The 18,019-nt window shown below is 40.0% G+C and overlaps 2 protein-coding genes across 3 annotated transcripts in view; one reads left to right on the top strand and one right to left on the bottom strand.

The window, feature by feature from the left end:
* pcnt (pericentrin) overlaps positions 1-10,940 on the bottom strand; it is a 35,150-nt gene extending 24,210 nt beyond the window's left edge. The window contains exons 1-16 of one of the 2 annotated variants that reach the window (XM_053638166.1): positions 10,359-10,940; positions 8,560-8,703; positions 8,316-8,456; positions 8,012-8,161; positions 7,556-7,642; positions 5,505-7,448; positions 4,562-4,717; positions 4,378-4,473; positions 4,160-4,303; positions 3,790-4,045; positions 3,002-3,081; positions 2,508-2,700; positions 2,278-2,378; positions 1,863-1,974; positions 1,531-1,777; positions 10-88 (exon numbers count right to left, since the gene is read on the bottom strand). In XM_053638166.1, coding sequence (XP_053494141.1) covers positions 10-88; positions 1,531-1,777; positions 1,863-1,974; positions 2,278-2,378; positions 2,508-2,700; positions 3,002-3,081; positions 3,790-4,045; positions 4,160-4,303; positions 4,378-4,473; positions 4,562-4,717; positions 5,505-7,448; positions 7,556-7,642; positions 8,012-8,161; positions 8,316-8,456; positions 8,560-8,703; positions 10,359-10,406 — 3,978 coding nt within the window. In that variant the 5' untranslated portion in view covers positions 10,407-10,940. Of the gene's footprint in view, positions 1-9; positions 89-1,530; positions 1,778-1,862; positions 1,975-2,277; positions 2,379-2,507; positions 2,701-3,001; positions 3,082-3,789; positions 4,046-4,159; positions 4,304-4,377; positions 4,474-4,561; positions 4,718-5,504; positions 7,449-7,555; positions 7,643-8,011; positions 8,162-8,315; positions 8,457-8,538; positions 8,704-10,358 lie in introns of both variants that reach the window. The other variant, XM_053638165.1, reaches the window with a different exon arrangement.
* Positions 10,941-12,603: 1,663 nt separating this feature from the next.
* zgc:112416 (uncharacterized protein LOC550509 homolog) lies at positions 12,604-17,972 on the top strand. Its single transcript, XM_053638085.1, has 8 exons — positions 12,604-12,636; positions 13,721-13,778; positions 14,016-14,089; positions 14,771-14,950; positions 15,089-15,200; positions 15,632-15,753; positions 15,832-16,010; positions 16,404-17,972. Exons 1-8 carry the CDS (start codon positions 12,604-12,606, stop codon positions 16,447-16,449), a joined length of 804 nt encoding a protein of 267 aa, XP_053494060.1. The 3' UTR covers positions 16,450-17,972.
* The last annotated feature ends 47 nt before the right edge of the window (positions 17,973-18,019 follow it).

Genomic DNA, 18,019 nt, shown 5'->3' on the forward strand with positions numbered 1-18,019 from the left:
GAACTGTACCTTGTGTTTCTCCAGTTGCTCCGTAATCTCTGCCAACATGTCCTCCCTCTCCTCCTCAGACTTCCCATCAGAGAGGAAGCTGCAAGCAAAGAAAATTTAGTAAACCATGGAAGACAACACAATAAGCACATTTATACCACACACTTATCAATAGTGCAGCTGCAAACCACAGGTTCATATTAATGTTTTATTGTTACTATAGTACCAGCTCATTTACATACACCGATTCAAAAACATGTATATTCGTTAATATGGCGGACTTCTGTGAGATGTTCATTTATAACTTGGGTGGAAGGAGTCTCCAGTGTCAACGCTTTAACAGACAAAAGGACTGCATATAAATTCTTTAGTTAATACAAATTTTAATTGTTGGTGAATTACTGTGGTATAAGTGGAATAAAACTCTTAGGGACATTGTGCTATTGAGAGAAGAAAAAAAAAAAGATTTCAGTTTTTCATCACTTTATAAAGTTTTTATGTTTTATTTATGCTTTAGTATCAGATTTAATTGAAAAAAAAAAATCTACTAGGTAGCACTGATTTTAATTGTCGATGTTCTTATCCATTTTGCTCTAATCCTGCTATCAGGGCTTTGAGAAATCGGTTTCCTGATATAAATTTTCCACTTCAGTAAATCACCAAAGCCATGAACAGTCATACTAAAGTTCTAAAATGTTAGAAATGAACACATCAGTCAAACTTTTCAGCATTTTACTGTCTCAACTTATTTTTGCCCTGAAAAAGTTACTGCATCCATACTAGGGCTGCACAATTAATCGAATATCGATCTCGATTGGATTTTGACTGCCCATGATTACATGAACATGATCGACTGCGATTTTGACGTTTAAAGTTCGTCCTCTGCTCATAGAAAACTCCGCTACAGATCAAGTCAAGCACTTCCTAAACTTACAGCCAATCACTCAACAGAGCGGCACAGGGATGACATCATTTTGTATGCCAAAACCCGGAAACGTGTTAGCGTTTCAGCAATTTTTTGCATTAATCCAAAAGCCTATGGGAAAATCCTATTGTTTTTTGTTTTGTTTTTTTAATCGAGGGAACCAGTGTGATGACATCATCCCTGCGTCACCACTCTATTGGGTGATTTGTCTGCGTCTCTCCTCCTGTAAACACGGTTATTGCCTTTTCTGCGTATGCCTGAACGGTTTTCATTTGGTTGCATGTTATATTGGATTGCATATTTTTATTTGGTTGATGCCATTTTTATTTTTACTTATCCTATAATTTGGGTACAATTTTATTTATATTTTGCTTCTACGAGATGATGCACTTTAAGGACCAGTCTAATTTGATGCAAAGATTTATACATTAGCAGGAATGTAGCACAACATGGAGGTGAAAGCAGTGGTCTGTTTATTTAAATGTGAAAGTGCAATAAAAATATGTTTTCCCTAAAATCAATGAATATTCGTGATCTCGGTATTGATCAAAATAATCGTTATCATTTTGGCCATAATCGAGCAGCCCTAATCCATACCTCAAATGGACTTGGCCTACCTTGCCTCTCCGGTCTTGATGACAGAGTCCTCCAGGGCTCTCTCAACAAGGCGGCGCTGCAGCAGGGCGATTTCCTCCCGGTGGTTCTCCTCGCTGGCCCGGAGCCGCTGTTCAAAGTACACGCGTAGGTTCTCCAGCTCTGCCTCGTTCTGCTCCTGGAGCTCCCGCCGCTGCTGAGAGAAGTCCTGCTTCAGCCGCTCGAGGTCATCGACACGTGACGTGCGCGCCAGCAACTGCTCCTTCAACTCTGAAAGACGGAAAAGGGAGGATTTCTACTTATGCATTTTCTTTTAGCCAAACCTCACTCAATAACATTGAGAATGATCTGGTACCTCCCAGTTCCTGCCTGCTGGTCCTCATGGTCTCCAGCTGAGACCAGAGGTTAGAGATCTCCTGTTCGGAGCTGGCTTTCTGTGCCTCTTGTTCTATGAGCAGACGAGCCACCTGAAACAAAACAGAACCATGCCACAGTCAGTATGAAGTGAGAACTCACTTTCCCCATACACAGAAGAGTCTTCAGCACAGGAGGTTCCACAACAGTAAACGTAAATGTAGACAGGAGGGGGGAGGGGGGGGGGGTTTGGGGCTAATAAGTAAAAAAAATTATTTATTAAACCCCAAATTGTTTCATCTCTAACTTATGGCCACAAACTAATTTTCAATGCCCTCACACAATGAGAGTAAAACATGGCTCACACATTTTTGTTACCTTTAAATAAACACACACGTATTCTGATGTTGTTATACCTCTTGCTTAAGCAGTTTCTCTTTTTCTTCCAGCTCTTGCGTGTGAGCCTGCTGCTCCTTTAGCACCACCTTGTGACTAGCAACCAGTTCTTCAACAGCACCTAAAACACACGAGGAGGAACATGCACATCAATATCATACTCATAACACAGTGCAGTCCTATACATAGATAATACCATATGATATTAAACAGTAACAATGTCATTTGCCTGACGCTAAAGAACACTCACGAGCAGCAGAGTCTCGGTCGGACCACGCCTGACTCAACTCCGACTCCAGATGCTTGATTTCATCCTCTTTAGATTGCTGAAGCTCCTCAAGCTTGTGCTGCGTCTCGGCCAAACTTTCCTCGGCTTTGTCCAGGGCTGCCTGAAGCTCTGACTGCTTTTTTTTGGAGTCTTGTAACAACTGAGCCTTTGCGTCCTGATGAATTAAAAACAAAACACAAAGTTAGATTTTTAGTGTAGGACACATACACAACTAATATATACACACTTTATTTATTTATTTCTTTCTATCCATCTCTCTCTCTCTCTCTATATATATATATATATATATATATATATATATATATATATATTTTATATATATATATATATATTATATATATATATATATATATATATATATATATATATATATATATATATATAAAAAAAATTGTGTGTGTGTGTGCGCATACATACATACAAAAAAAAAACCCCACCTGGAAACATGACTTTACCTCTAGTCTACCGGCCTGCTGTTGCTCCAGTGAGGCCCGTTCTTCTGAAATGCGCTTTTCCCACCCGCAATTCAGGTCATCTGTTGGGGACAAAAAAAATAAATAAATGACACCACAGACATGACAGAAATACATTAGATAACAGAAAAAGTGCATCAATCTAATAAAAGTCATAATTTTATTAAATGTGAAGCTTTTTGGAGGTTTTTAAGAGGCAGAGGCCCTCTCTGCGAGGATGTACACTCCTACGTCACACTACGGTTGGACAATAGGACAAATATCAATTATCGGTAAGTATATGAGCTTTTTTTGATGCACAAAATGCACCACAAGATGTGTTACTCTTCTGGCAAAACAGCAGTGTTGCATTTTACATTTTATTTAATTCTGTAGACATTTTAAAGTCCATCTTTAACACTGAAAAATATGGACAATTATTTTATTCAAACAGTCTAAAAGAAAAAAAAATCCATTTACTTTAAATATATATATACACTTCTTATTTATATTTTATTCACTACAATTCTAATCAAATCAGCTGCATGAAATCAGATTATGCAAACTTTTTTTGGGGGGAATGTTGAGAAAGTGTAGTGTCAAAATTCATCACAATATCGATATCAGTCCTAAATGCCTAGCTCTAGCTAAGATTAACCCAATAACAATATTAACCCATATAATTAACCAAAAGTGTACGGTTAAACTCAATACAGATATACCGTATTTCTCTGGACAAATCTAATTTCCTGCTATAAACAGTAACTGTGCTGTGTATTTCCTGGCCTCACCGATGGCCAGTTGGAGCTGGAGCTCAGCTTGTTTCTCCTGCTCCCGGCTCTGCTCCCGGAGCCTCTCGAGCTCAAACTGCTGTCGTGTCTGGAGCATAGCGCACTCCTGAGCCCACTTCTCCCTCAGGCTGGCCTGCAGCTCGCTCAGCGCAGCCTCCTTATCCTTCTGCAGGTTGGATTGGGTGAGCTCCAGCTGCGCCGTGTGTAGGTTGGTCAGGCTCAGACGAAGAGCCTCCAACTCCAGAGAATGCTGCGTCTGAGTACGAACACAAATCAGTTCATCTCCACCGTAAACAACTGTTTAGGTGTTTAAGTAACCACTTGAATAGTCTGATAATGACTGTAATAACGTTCCATGTTTTGTACTGACCTGGGCTTGTGAAATCTCTGCCTCATGCGCAGCCTCCATGCTGTCTCTCAGCTCCTCAGAGAGCTCAGCCTTCAGCCGGTCGAGTTCCTCTCTCCGCTGAGCCACCTGCTCGGCCAGCTCTCTCTGATGCTCTCGCTCGTGCACCTACACAGAAAAGAGACTCAAGGATTAGAGTCAGAGAGATAAATAAGAAATTAAATAAAATAAACGATCTATACCTGCTTAATTAGGGTGATCTGTTTCTTCTGCTCCTCTTCCAGGTTGGAGCGCAGCACAGAGAGCTCCTTCTCCAAGCGCAAACTCCAGTCCAGCACCTGAAAGAAAGGAAAAATGATAAGTTACGTGATTAAATATGTTTCCGATCACACGGAGACCGCAGATGTTGCAGTAGTTTTAATTTACCTCCTGCTGATGTTTCTCCTCAAGTCTTTTCTTCTCCTCTTCATGTTCTCTCAGCTCCTTCTGCAAAGCTTCCTCCTTCTCCATGAGCTCCTCCTCCGCTTTCTCCCTGGCTTCTTTCATCTGCTTGAGGTCCACATCTTTCGCTTGAAGCCGGAGCTGGAGGTGATGCATTTAAAATTGAAATGCTTGCTTTGATACTTTTATTTAACATCTACAAAAATAAATGGCTTGAAACTGAAAACGAGAAAAAAAAAATTTTAAAAAACACACGATACATTCTAATAAAAGAAAATGGCAATCGGCTGCATCCAGTCATCTTGTATTTGATGTTTTTGAAAAAAAAAAAAAAACTCGTATCCTGATACCTGCAATATCACAGAAAGAATGGCAGAGATATCTAAATAAAGAGAGAAAGACAGAGGGGAAAGAAGAAAAAAAATAATAATAATAATTGAGGGAGAGACAGGAAAAAAAGAAAAAAAAAAAGACAAAGGGAGAGAGAAATAAGAAAGAAAGAATCCAAGGGTAAAAGACAAATAGAGAGTGAACGAGAAAGAAAAGGAAAAAAGGAGAGAGAAAAAAAACAAAAAAGAGGGAGAAACAAAAAAGAAAGAATAATCAAAGAAAAAGAAAAGAGCAAAAAGAAGATCGACAAAAACAGAAAAAACAAAAGGAAAATAAAACAAAATACACAGGAAAAAAAAAGAGCGCAATAAGATAAAGAATGAGAAGAGAGACAAGGAGAGATATCGAAAAAGAACAAGGGAAAACAGATGGAGAAAAAAAACAAATAGAAGGGGACAAGAGGATAAAAGACAAAAAGAAACAAAGTCAGAGATTGAAAAAAAAGAAAGAAAATTGTGTATTTTATTTTTAACAGAGCCAGTCCATATATATCCAAAATAAGGCACGAAAATAAAACAGAAATAAAAGAGATCCACACCTCAAAGCTCTCCAGTTCCGTTTCCAGAACCTTCTCCATGCTCTTGTTCTGTTCGTCTAGCGCCTGCAGTCGCTTCTCCAAAGCAGCTTTCTCTGCCGAACCCTGACGTAACGCCTCCTCCATGTTACTCAGGTTCTCTTTAAGACAAGTCAGCTTGGACTCCAGGTCCACTTGGACCTTCTCCAACCTTTGCAGGTTTTCTACTTTCTCCTCCACCTCTACTCTGAGCTGCTCAATCTCCCGGTAGGCAGAGTCCACCTCGAGGGTCTTCTGTCCTAGCAGCACAGACATGGTTTGGTTCTTTTCCCTCTGGCTCTCCAGCTGGGCCATGAGCTGGTCCCTCTGAGCCTGCAGCGAGGACAGCTGGCGCCCAAACAGGGCCTGGACTTCACAGCTCACCGGATCTCCGGCCATCTTCTGCTCTTGAATGTGTCGGACCAGCTCCTCTTGGTGTTTGAGCTGGAGAACGAGCTTGACCTTGTCCTCCTTCAGTTCCTTCAGAAGCTCCTCTGTGGAATAGTCCTTATAGTCAAGCTCCATGTTGGACGTTAGCTGCCCTTTCTCCTTCTCGTTCTCCAAGTAGTTGAGTTTGTTCTTTAGGTTGTCCTGCTCATGGATTTTCTCGTTGAGGATCTCCTCGCAATGAAGCCTCTTGTCTCGTTCCGTCTCCAGCTCCCACTTCACTTCCTCAAGCTCCTCCGATGCTTTACTCCAACGCTCCCGTGCCTCTTCCAACTCTTCAGCAGAGCGCCGAACTTCTTCCTGAAGAACATCCATCTGTTTCTCTCTCGCTTCCAGCTGCTCTGTGAGGTCTCTGCACTGCTGGATCAGAAGCTCCTTGCCCAGATCCAAGCTTTCATTCAGATCATTTGAGGTCGAATTGAAGCTCTGCCACGGAGCTTGGGTGAAGGACACGCCATCTAGTCCTGATGGTTGATCGTCTGGGTTTGTGTTATGAGCACCAGATTCAAGGTGAATCAAAAATCTTGATTCGTCTTCAAACTCCAACTTGGAGACAGTAGAGTTCTCCATGATGTTGCGTTCCTCCAGACTTTGTTCCATCCATGAGCTTTGACACTGCACAGCAGATGCCAAGTACCTTTCCATCAAGTCATCGGTAACCGAGGCATTCATACCTGGAACAGCTTCAGGAGAACCTTCAGTGGCAGTCTCCTGATTGTGCTGTTCTTCAGAGGTTTGAATCCAGGTGACATTTGTATCAAGCTCAGAAGATGCACCATAAAGGTCATGTTTTTGGGCTTGGTCTAGCAGTTCCTGAATTCGTCTAACCTCCTCAGAATGCTCCTCCCGAAGACACTTGAGTGCAGCCTCGTGCGCTTCACCTAACTGCGCTACATTTAACACCCTCTCTTCCTCCAGGGTCTGGAGACGCAGCTCACAGTTTGCAATTTCAGCTTCGTATTTGTAGCGGAGGTGCTTGGACGTTTCTTCTTCTTCTTGAAGCCTGTTCTGAAGTTCTTGCACCAGCCCGTCTAGACGCGCCACATCCTGGTTGAGTCGCTCTTTTTCCGCTTTGTATTGCTGCGCCTCACGTGCCTGTTTCAACGCGCTCTCGAGATCATCCTGAACCGACTGTAACCGAGCCTCCGTCTCAAACTTCTCGCTCTCGTATTTCAAAACCATTTCTTGCAGGCTCTCGGCACGTTCCTGCACTCGCTTGCTGTTCTGTCGCTCTTGGTCCAGCTCGCATTTTAATCTCAGAATCAGATCGCTTCTCGAATCAAGTTTTTTCTCTGGGCTCGTATTAACCCCGGACAGGATTTCGACGTTGTGGCACAAGCTTGATTTGACCTGCTCCATGTTATTTGCCGTGAAAGCACTTTGGAACTGAGAGAGGGAATCCTCCATGACTGTGAGCTTCTGTTGGAAAGCCGTGATCTCCGTTTCCTTCTGAGCCAAGAGGATCTGTCGATAGTTACCAGTCTAGACAGAGTAAACACTTCCAAATATCACAAAGGTGCAGCTTTAACACAAAGTTTAATGATACAAAGTTTACAACTTTTTGTTGTATGAGAAATGAGGATTATCACCTGCAGAGAGGGCTCGATAAGAAGCTGCCGGTGGGTTTGCGATAGATCCAGCCATCCCACACTTTTACTGCGTAGGTACTCTATAGCCTGGGGGGGGACGGGGGGGGGGGGGGGGGACACACCACAACAACAAAACATTCATCCAAGTTGAAATGTACCATGAAATTCCTCAAGAGCTGTGGGCTCAACCCCACTGAACATCTGGAACGCCGACTGAACCCCAGACCTCCTGACCAAACATCAGAAATGCTCTTGTGGCTGAATGAACACAAATGCCCACAATCTAGTGGAAAGACTTCACAGAAAAGTGGAGCTTATTACAACAGCAAAGAGTGACTAAATCTGGAATGGGATGTAGAATGATGCTCAGGTGTCCATATAATTTTGGATGTTTAGTGTAGTATAGTACAATAAGGTTTACGTCAAACGAGGTGCTGTACGGCTGCAATTTCTCACCTGCTGTAGTTGTTGCTGCAGCTCCTGTATCTGACCCGTCAGCTGCTCTGCTTCCAGCTGCACCTGCTCTCGGCTCATTAGCGCCGCCTGCAGGTTGATGCTGAGCTGTGAAATGATCTCGTTTCGCTTCTCCACTGCTGCCTGTAACTGCTAAAATGCATTAATGAGGCACAGCATTAAGAGCTAAACATCACTAAACGTCACCTTCCCAGTATATGCACTAAAATAAACAAGCAAATGTTGCATTAGCATTAAACTCCATAAAGTGTTACGATACTAACAGAAAGTTACCAAATATATTCACCTTCAGTTGTTCTTTGCTCGTGTGTGAGACTACAATCGCTCCTAAAAGCTCTTCTTGCTCGTCACTCTGATCTGCCGCCGTTCCATCCACAGGAAGCGAGCTTTGCTCTGGAACGCCTGTGTCATGAGGCTGCTCTGACTCCTACAGTATCAATCACACAAGCACGCTTGCTGTAACTTGGTGTCCTCACATGAAAATTAGTCATAAAGAAGTAAAATCAAACCTCAAGCTCCTCCTTGCCGACCTGTCCAGGAGCATGTTTGGTTTGGGACTCCTCTCTCTCCTCTGAACAGTCATTGGTCTGGACAGTCTGGCTCTTCCTTCTTGCGGTCTTCTTTTCTGCGTTTGCACTGCTAACTTTCGCCCGCTGCTGTCTAAAGTGTGCGAGCTGCGCCACAGGCCAAAGGGCAGGTAGAAACACAAAAATCCCTTGTGTATGTCAAAATGGCTAATTTTGTTTATCAGATGTGCAACAAGCAACAGTAAGAAAACATCTAGGTGTGATGTTAATAATAAGCAGCTCTGTCATTTTTAATAACCAATTAGTCCACTGTCTTGGTTTTAATTGGTTCACAAGGCCGAGGTTTGCGAAGTTCACCTAGATGGATATACCTGGCTATCAGAAAACTATACACATTACACGCCCCGTGCCCAGGATTGCCTTTTGAAATTCATTTGCGTTCAATCTGACCGCTTATCTGAAAAATCTATAAAAAAATAAAAAATAAAATAAAGAGTTTAGAGCCATTTCCAGTAGCATTGGGTCAAAAACCCAGCAGCTATGTGGAAGAAATGTGGAAGCCTTCAACGTCTGTCCTGTTTGTGCGCGATCCCTTATCGAACACGAAAAGAAGCGTACAATTATCTGCAACAGACAACTCCACAGCCGATCTCTCCACAGCTTTCTTAAACAGCTTACTCCAGCTTACAAAGCACATCCCTGAACGGGTTTACGTCCAGACACACGTGGAGCCACGCAATATTACAGTATTAATCATGTAGCATCTACACATCAACCAAAAGCCTATGATTCTACATCTAACCATAACAATCTTCAATCGAATTACAAAATCAGACCAAGCATACTGTAGATCAATTCTACGGGTTGTGTCACTCCATGTAATCACCTGGTACGACTGTCACTGATTGGCTGCATAAATCTACAGTCTGGGATAGAAAGAAATCAGCTCCATTCTTGTGTGTCGCTATCATTCTGTGTTTTTTCTTGAATCTCCGTTGGGAATAAATAAAGTACCTATCCATCTATCTACAGTACATCTTCCTATTTTCTTACAACCCTTGGTGGAGATGTTACTATTTGATGAGCAAATTATCTGACATGGATGCCATATATTTATTTATTTATTTATGTTAAAGACAGAAGAGGTATTTGCACTGCAAGCGGGTTTATAACAGCCAGCGCTGGTTGAATGTGTTTTAGTCCTTATTGCGGTGAACATTAAAGGTGCCTAAGGTGCGTTAGGTGGGTTAAACATTATTTTTCCTTTTAGCTCACTCCCTGATTCTGACCAGGTTCACAAAGCTGGACCCCCAGGATCTTAGATGATCCGTGTAGCGTATGACTGAGAGAAGGTGCAACCAAACAGCTTTCCGGACCGGACTCCTGTTTTACAAACAGGTTTTATCAGCGACTTCATAAACTTTTGCTAAGGTCACGGTTTAAGTCTTTGTTGCTTTTTTTATCATCTTCTACGTATCCGTCAGGTTATTTGTACAAGCAAGGGGTAAAAGAAATCGACTATTGTACCTTTAAGCCATTTGACTCAGTTACTTCTTTGTAAACACGTTAAGAACCAACATTTACATTTAGTAACGAAGTTTTCAGTCCTCTTCATTAGCCAAGTTAACACATTTCACTAAATTATCATAACATACTTAAGTCGCTTTGATCAGTCTGTACAGCTAAAATATCAGTTTACTTCATTTGCTAGCTAAAGTTTGAATTTCAAGTTAATCACTGCGCAAAAATAATCAGCTAGCACCTACAGCTAAGCTAGCTAGCCAGAATTTTTGGGTACAAACCCTCGCTTTTCCGGCCTCTAATTTTCTTCGCCGTTCATCTTGGTCCATCTTCTAGAAATCAAGGCTTTCATAGAGACCGAAAAACGTTGCACTGGAGTGTGTGCTGATGAAAAAACAGACAATGTAGGGTTGCTTCCAAGTTGAGGAAAAATCACAACGGAATAACTGTCAGTACAAATTTCAACATGGCCGCGAAGCCCTTTAAGCCCCGCCCTTATGAGGTTGTGTATGTCAAGCGACCAATAAGAACACACGGCTGGGAAAATTACAGCCAATCAGATCGTTACATAAGGCACGCGCACCTGTGCTATTCAAATCCGTTCTCGGTTTATCCAGAAAGTTAGTAACAAAGAAGCGCGAAATAAAGACATGTACATATAATTAATATGTGTTATTTTAGACAAATGTTTATCGATTTATTAGTTGTTATACGATTAAAAAGGTATAATCGCTCACAGTTATTTTAAATAGTAATCTCGTTTTCTACTGGTTCGAAGCAAAAGACACGCCCACAACCTCTACAAGCGCGGGCATTAGCGCGCGAGCTTTAACTGTCTCTTTTTAAGCTTAAATATTAATCAGAATTCTTCTTGTTTCTGTGTTTTAAAAATTTTTAATTTTTCATCTAATTGCCTAAAAACATGTCTAACATAGTTCGTAAAATATCAGTTACTTTTGCGCCAGTGAATTATTTATTTACATATCTGGGAAAAACGGAATAAACTGCATTTTTGTCATATTGAAATACTTAATCAAAAATAGTATATGTAATGCAAGCTTTTAGTCACAGTTACAATATTATGTAAAGAATAACACTTTTGGGAGAATACTGTTATAGGAAAACATAGGATAGTGTGATCAAGCGGCATTACTGTTAAAACCTCAAAGTTGATTGCTTTCTAATAACAGCATGTCCCCGAAGTGTTTTATTCAGTCCCTCCAGGATTTCACGATTTTGCAATCACAGAAAGTTGCAGCAAAATCAAGCACCTCTGATGATTACAAAGTGCTGACACAGGAGACTCCTTCCAAAAAGGCTAAATAAACTTCTCCTTAAAGAAAACTTCACCATATCAATGAATACACAATTTTTAAACTCACTTATATGGAGTGTCCCTGTGTGAGTTTACATTTACATTTTACATTCATTGTATTTGGCAGATGCCCTTATCCAGAGCGATCTACATTTATCTCATTTATACAACTGAGTAGTTAATTCAATTCAATTCAATTTTATTTGTATAGCGCTTTTTACAATAGACGTTGTCTGAAAGCAGCTTTACAGAAATATCAACACGGTATACAGATATTAAAGGTGCGACTTTATCCCAACTGAGCAAGCCACTGAGTGGTGACGGTGGCAAGGAAAAACTCCCTAAGATGTTTTAAGAGGAAGAAACCTTGAGAGGAACCAGACTCAGAAGGGAACCCATCCTCATCTGGGTAAAAACAGATAATGTGAAAAAGTTCATTATTGACTTATATGAATTCTGTATGACCATAGAAGCAGCCGTAGTCCAGCAGTCTGGAATTGGAGTAGATTAGAGCTCCATCCAGAGGCAGGACATCCGAAACGGATTAGGCAGGTCCGGAGATCAGAAAGGATCAGGATCTCTAGTATCTCCATAAAATCGTCTGTGGCTCGGCAGAAGGAGAGAGGAGAGAAAAGATTATTTGGACTGGGAATTAGCATAATAGAGAGACTAGTCAGGGTAGGTGTGAGTAAACAAATATGTTTTAAGCCTAGACTTAAACACTGAGACGGTGTCTGAGTCCCGAACACTAATTGGTTAAGGGTTAATGGCCTTGCTCTAGGGCCCAGTGTCAGCTTGGGGGTACTGTTGTTACTATAGAAGCAATAATGTAGTGCATTAATATAAACCTGTGGTTTGCTGCTGCACTATTGTCAGAGCTGCTGTTATAGAAAATTTATCAACACCTTCTGACCAATCCGAATCGAGCATAATTTTCTACATAGGATAATGGCTGATAAGGGCATTTCAAAAGCATTTTGTTAACTTAACAGAGATGGAAATGAGTTAACAAATGTTTTGAATGCAAATGAATAAATGTTAGCTGATACACAATCCAAATTTGGTTTGGGCATTTATCAACCATATAATATTTTGCATTTAAAATCCTTGAAACTTGATTCTATACACACAAAACAGCTCTAACAAACAATAACAAGAAGCAGTTTCTTTTTAAAATCTCCCAGTGAAGCAAATAAAGCCGGATACGTAACATGGTAACAGCAGGGTTGGGCAGAGGAACACGGGTATGTTTCTGGCAACCGAGAGAAAAGTCCACAGCAAACAGGCACTGGTGGAGAAACATGACTCAAACTTTTTTCTCCAATGTTAGATTTAATTAGAAGAAGGGAAGTTAGACAAAACAGTGCATAGAAACTTTTAAAGCTTGTGTAAGAGCTAATTCACTGCAATGGCTGATCCGATTGTTGACCAAATGACTCGTTTTAAATTAAAACTGCTAGAAAAGGTGAGAGATTCATCTACTGATATAACTTTTTTAACATCCTGTAGAAAAAAAAGTATGTAGATGACCAGTTCTGCTTGGTTAATGAATATGAATGTGTCATGTATTAATAATTCAGCCTTCTATCTCCTAATGCTGTTTATTATTCACTTATTATTCACTGATTAACAACGCAGATTTATACTATGCTTATCATTATTGTGTTTTATATACAGTTGCAATCAAAATGATTCAACCTCCATTGCAAATCAGGTTTATTGTCAAAATTTACAGACTTTCAGCTGTTTGCAATGAACAAATCAAACAAAAGCAATGGAAATAGTTCAGCACGATGAATGCTTCATGTTCAAATTCAACTGATAATTCAACTTATAACTGACTTCTCAAAATTATTCGACCCCTTCATGGCAAGCATATTTAGTACTTAATAGAGCACCCTTTTGCTGTTATGACCTGCTGCAAACGAGATGCATAGCTTCTGGTAGCTTTACTGAGGAATCTTATCCCATTCCTCATGAACAATGGCCTACAGTTCAGTAATATTCTTGGGTTTACATGTTTTTGTTTGATTTGTTCATTTCAAACAGCTGAAAGTCTGTAAATAAACCTGATTTGCAATGGGGGTTGAATAAACCTGATCATAAGCCATTACGAACCTAGTCATGTATAGTTGTGAATGTTTTATATAATGTTCTATTTTTCTGTCATTTCTTACTGTCGTAATTGTTCGTTTCTATATTTTGATATATGTCTTTTTTTCCCATAACCCAGAAAAATGAGGATTTGCTCTCAAAATTGAAAGAAATAAATGAAACAAAATGTGTTTAAAACATGCTAATTATTTTATATGGTTTGCTCTACATTAGAGACTGGAGAATGAGAGAGCGGGTCATGATGAAAGGGCAGAGTCTGCACTTTCCGCAAGTAATGTTACCTCTAAAATTTTTGTAAAAACAGAATAGAAATATTGCAATTTGAAATTGCAATTTATTTTAAATACCTATTTGACATCATTATTATGTAAATGTACATTTTGAGATAGTGGCTCAGATGTGAGTATAACATTCCTAAAGCAATTCAAAGTGAATCATTTCAAGGAAGGAATTTGCTATTTATGGACAGGTTAATACAATTTTCACAGCAAATGTTTTTTTTACACAGGAAGTTATGATGGACAAAATGAAGCATTACACAGTGCTCTGAGACGCAAGAAAGACTTACTCCGGAGACTAAGGGTATTGACATCACATGATGTTTTATAAGACAGTCCCTCCAGGATTTTGCGATCGCAGTAATGAACGCAAAATCAAGGAAACTCTGCAGTACTCGGAGGAACGGGCCATTTTTCAAAATTGCCGCAGATTTTCTGCAGATTTGGGCCAAGAAGTGTCATGTGACATCATTACAATGCACATTCAGCCAAAGCCCTTTTCGATTCACGTGTGTCGAACATCAGTTCAGCTAAAAGGTCTCATTTACCAACAAACATCACTGCAAAAGACCATGCAAAACTATTTCTTGCAATTGCGATTTTGCCAATTCAAGTAGTTTTCCGCAAAAAAAGCACAAAAAACTAAGGAAAAAAAACCCTGGAGCAAAATCAAGCATTTTTGGCTGCAACAATCACAAATAAACTCTGTGAAACCCTGTAGGGACTGATAAGATATTAAACTTACTATAACATGTTAATATTAACCTTTACTCCACAGTGCTGTTGAATTCTCAATTCTGATTGGTCAGAAGGCATTGATTCATTTTCTATAACAGCAGCTCTGACAGTAGTGCAGCTACCAAATCACAGGTTTATATTAATGTACTCGTTCTGTTACGTTATCTATATAACAGCACGCTGCCTGAGTGTTTTATTCCTCACAAATTAAATAAATATTTACTATTTGTTTTGTTGTTTGTGACAGGAACAGCACATGCTCAACGACTTAGCAAGGCCACAGACGTGGGCTGGAACTTGCAGACAGCATCATTATGAATCTCCTGCCTCGCCTGCACCCCCGGTTTATATCTATCAATCTCCTCCTCCAGCTCCTCCTCCAGCTCCTCCTCAAGCCCCGCAGCCTCCTCGAATCATCCAACACACTGTGAGAGAATGACTCAATTAATACCTTAAAGTACAAATGTGTAGGCTAACACCGGACCGAATTGATCTAGGTTGAGAATTCTGATTTATTTATTTCTCAACACAAATATACTGTATATGTTTTTTTCTTTCTCTGCAGGTTCCACATCCGCCAGCCACCATCATTCAGCAGCTACCACAGCAGCAGCCACTTATAGCACAGATTCCACCAGTCCAACCTGCTCCCTACAGATCCGGCAGCATTAAAGAGGGTACGTCAGTTGAAAGTTTTTTTCTTTCGCAACCTTTAATGCAATTATAAACAGATAAAAAGTATACATTAATAAAACTTTTAACTGTTGGTTGGAATAAAATATTTCTGGACATGCTTTTATAGTAAAATAATTCAGTTTGAGGTGCTATCATTACCTGCGCTTCATCACACCACCCCATCACTGATTGTTTTCCCAAAACAGCACGCCTGCAAATGTTTTATTCCTAGCATTCATCATATAACATGCACTAACAGTTACACAAAGATCAGTTGTTTTAATTGTTTTAGCAGCTTGTTAGCAAACCTACACGTCATGATGCATACAATATATAATAGAGATCTTCTTTAATTACATTAAACTTGGCTAAGAAGTGATCTTGTAATTTCATGGTCTGTAACTAAGCCTCCTGATGCGATGTTGATCCTCAGACATGGTGGAGCTAATGCTCATGCAGAACGCCCAGATGCATCAGATCATCATGCACAACATGATGCTGAAGGCGCTTCCTCCGACAGCCGCCGGCATGAGCAAAAGTCCTCCTGCAGGCCAGGTGACCTTTCACCTCTTATTCATTTATTTCATACTCAAAAGCTGCCTCAGATGTTAAAAGCTTGACTATGACGTTTAGGAGAACTACATGAAAGCCAGAGGAGGCGCTGTCCATCATCATCATCACTACGGGCCTCCGCCGCTCCCTCCTATTGGCTACTCATCTTGGCCGTCTATGATGTCACCAGAAAGGGGAGGAGCTTATCACCCATCCATTCACCACATAACCGGCCCTGTAACTCTGCCTCCACTTAACACGTAAGTTGTTTTTACTTGCCATCACCATTTTCCTTCCATCTTAAATGAACTTTAACTCACCCAGAATGCAGTGTGATTCTGAAGTAATCTCTTTTTAAAACAAAAGCAATAAAATGTAAACATTAGGTATTGACATAGCCATCTACCCCATTTACACATGACAGATGAAGTAGTGCCATTTCTTTATTCTCTTAGCTAGCTAGCAAGTTCATTTATTAGCATGCTGGTCAGTTAGAGAGCCATTTAATTATTTTTGTTTTATTCACGTGAAAGAGAGAGAAAATAGTGAGGCAGCTGAGGGAACAACTGTTTAGATGCCGATACATTTATAATCAAAAGGAAGTATTACTGCTCATGTCCACTCTTTTGTTCTACTTTCCCTGAACCCTAAAGTGTCACTGTTGATGGCCTGAAGACGAGATTTCCTCTTGGATTCTAAGGTGCGTTAAAGGACAGTTATTCATTTGATTTATTTAAAAACTATCATATTTATAATATACTTCTACGCTGATCACCTCTCATTTATTTCTGTCCTGCACGCCTGCACTCAGGTTCAGTGAAGAAGAAATATGCACATATTTACATTCCTGGCTGAAATATTTGCATCTTGTAAATCAATAATAAAATATTTTTTAAATGTTTGAAATTCGTTTTTGATGAGGTGCTTATTTGTGCTTGGGCTGAATGAAATGTATAATGTGTGACTGGATTTGTGTTACTTAATCTCTCAAAATGAAAGCCCAGATCTGCAAAAAGAAGAGGAAGAAGAATAATATATTAATACAAAATAACTTTTTTTTATGTATTTAAAGTGATTTATTTCTTTTTTTATTTGTTTGCTTGCTTATTAGTTTGTTAGTATTAATGCGTAATAATTTCTTCTTTGACGTTTAAACGCCTTACCCTAGGGACCAGAGTTGCCAGATCCAGTTTCACCAGCAGCTAATAATTTCTGTATTGAACTTTATCTCTGTAATGTAGTTTCTGGTCATTTTGCATACATAACAAGAGGAATATGGGGTTAATACCAAGGAACCAGATAGGTAGATGACCTAAAAGGGGTCCAGGAAAATGAAAACTATCTGTAGAGAATGCATTAACATGTTTTGGTTCGCCTGTTTAATCCTATTCTCAACAGTGTCAGATACGTCACTGAATGAATCTATGTGTGTCAGTGAATTGATTATTATATCTATACAAGTATTTTTTTCATTTCTGGCAATATTTGTATAAATTCGAGATTTTAAAGAGTATTGGTGAAAGGATCATTTAGGTTAACCATATGTATTTTTATGATGCCTGGCTACAATTCATTGAATGACGTTTCTTTTAAATGATTGCACATTCGCAGTTATAGTTATGATGGAATTTGAAAGCATTAGAAAATTTCTAAAGGGACACGTTTTTTAGATTCGTTTGTGAATATTGAATGCGGATTTTGTAAAACGCAGACCTGGCAACCCGAAGCAGCAGCTGGTTGTCTAAGCCAGGGGTTCCCCAAACTTTTCCAGGGCAAGGCCCCCCAGATGGCATTAACATTTGACCGAGGCCCCCCTTTTGCAAGATGTCTTTAAAACACATTAAAAATACAGACTTCTGAATATATCCCCCTTTTTTTTAAATTAATAATTACATCTTACATCTTTACATTACATTACATTAGGAATTGATTGTGTGTGTGTGTGTGTGTGTGTGTGTGTGGTTGTCTGAGAGTGAGAAAGAGAAAACATACTAGTGTGAGGGCTGGGAACACCAAATTGTTGAGGCCCCCCGGGCGCCCCCTGGTGGCCCCCACTTTGAAAACCACTGGTCTAAGCGTTATCCGAGGCGCGTGGCGGCTAGCACCGAACTGGTCGATTCCAGAAATGTGACTCTGACTCATTGATTCCAATTCTAGAATAAAATACAGTGTGGAGTCGAATATTGGAATCGAAATTCCAATATTTGACCACACTGTATTTTATTCTCGAGTCCATTTCCAAACCACAGTACAAAAACTTAGATATAAT

This window comes from Ictalurus furcatus, chromosome 12 (assembly GCF_023375685.1).
Source record: "Ictalurus furcatus strain D&B chromosome 12, Billie_1.0, whole genome shotgun sequence".
Classification (NCBI taxonomy): Eukaryota; Metazoa; Chordata; class Actinopteri; order Siluriformes; family Ictaluridae; genus Ictalurus; species Ictalurus furcatus.

What these genes read in the sequence shown, in the direction of transcription:
- zgc:112416 (XM_053638085.1), top strand. Translation starts at nt 12,604, where the DNA reads ATGGTAACAGCAGGGTTGGGCAGAGGAACACGG. An exon ending in CTCGAATCATCCAACACACT is followed by an intron (nt 14,951 to 15,088) that starts GTGAGAGAATGA and finishes CTTTCTCTGCAG; the next exon opens with GTTCCACATCCGCCAGCCAC. An exon ending in ACTCTGCCTCCACTTAACAC is followed by an intron (nt 16,011 to 16,403) that starts GTAAGTTGTTTT and finishes TGAACCCTAAAG; the next exon opens with TGTCACTGTTGATGGCCTGA.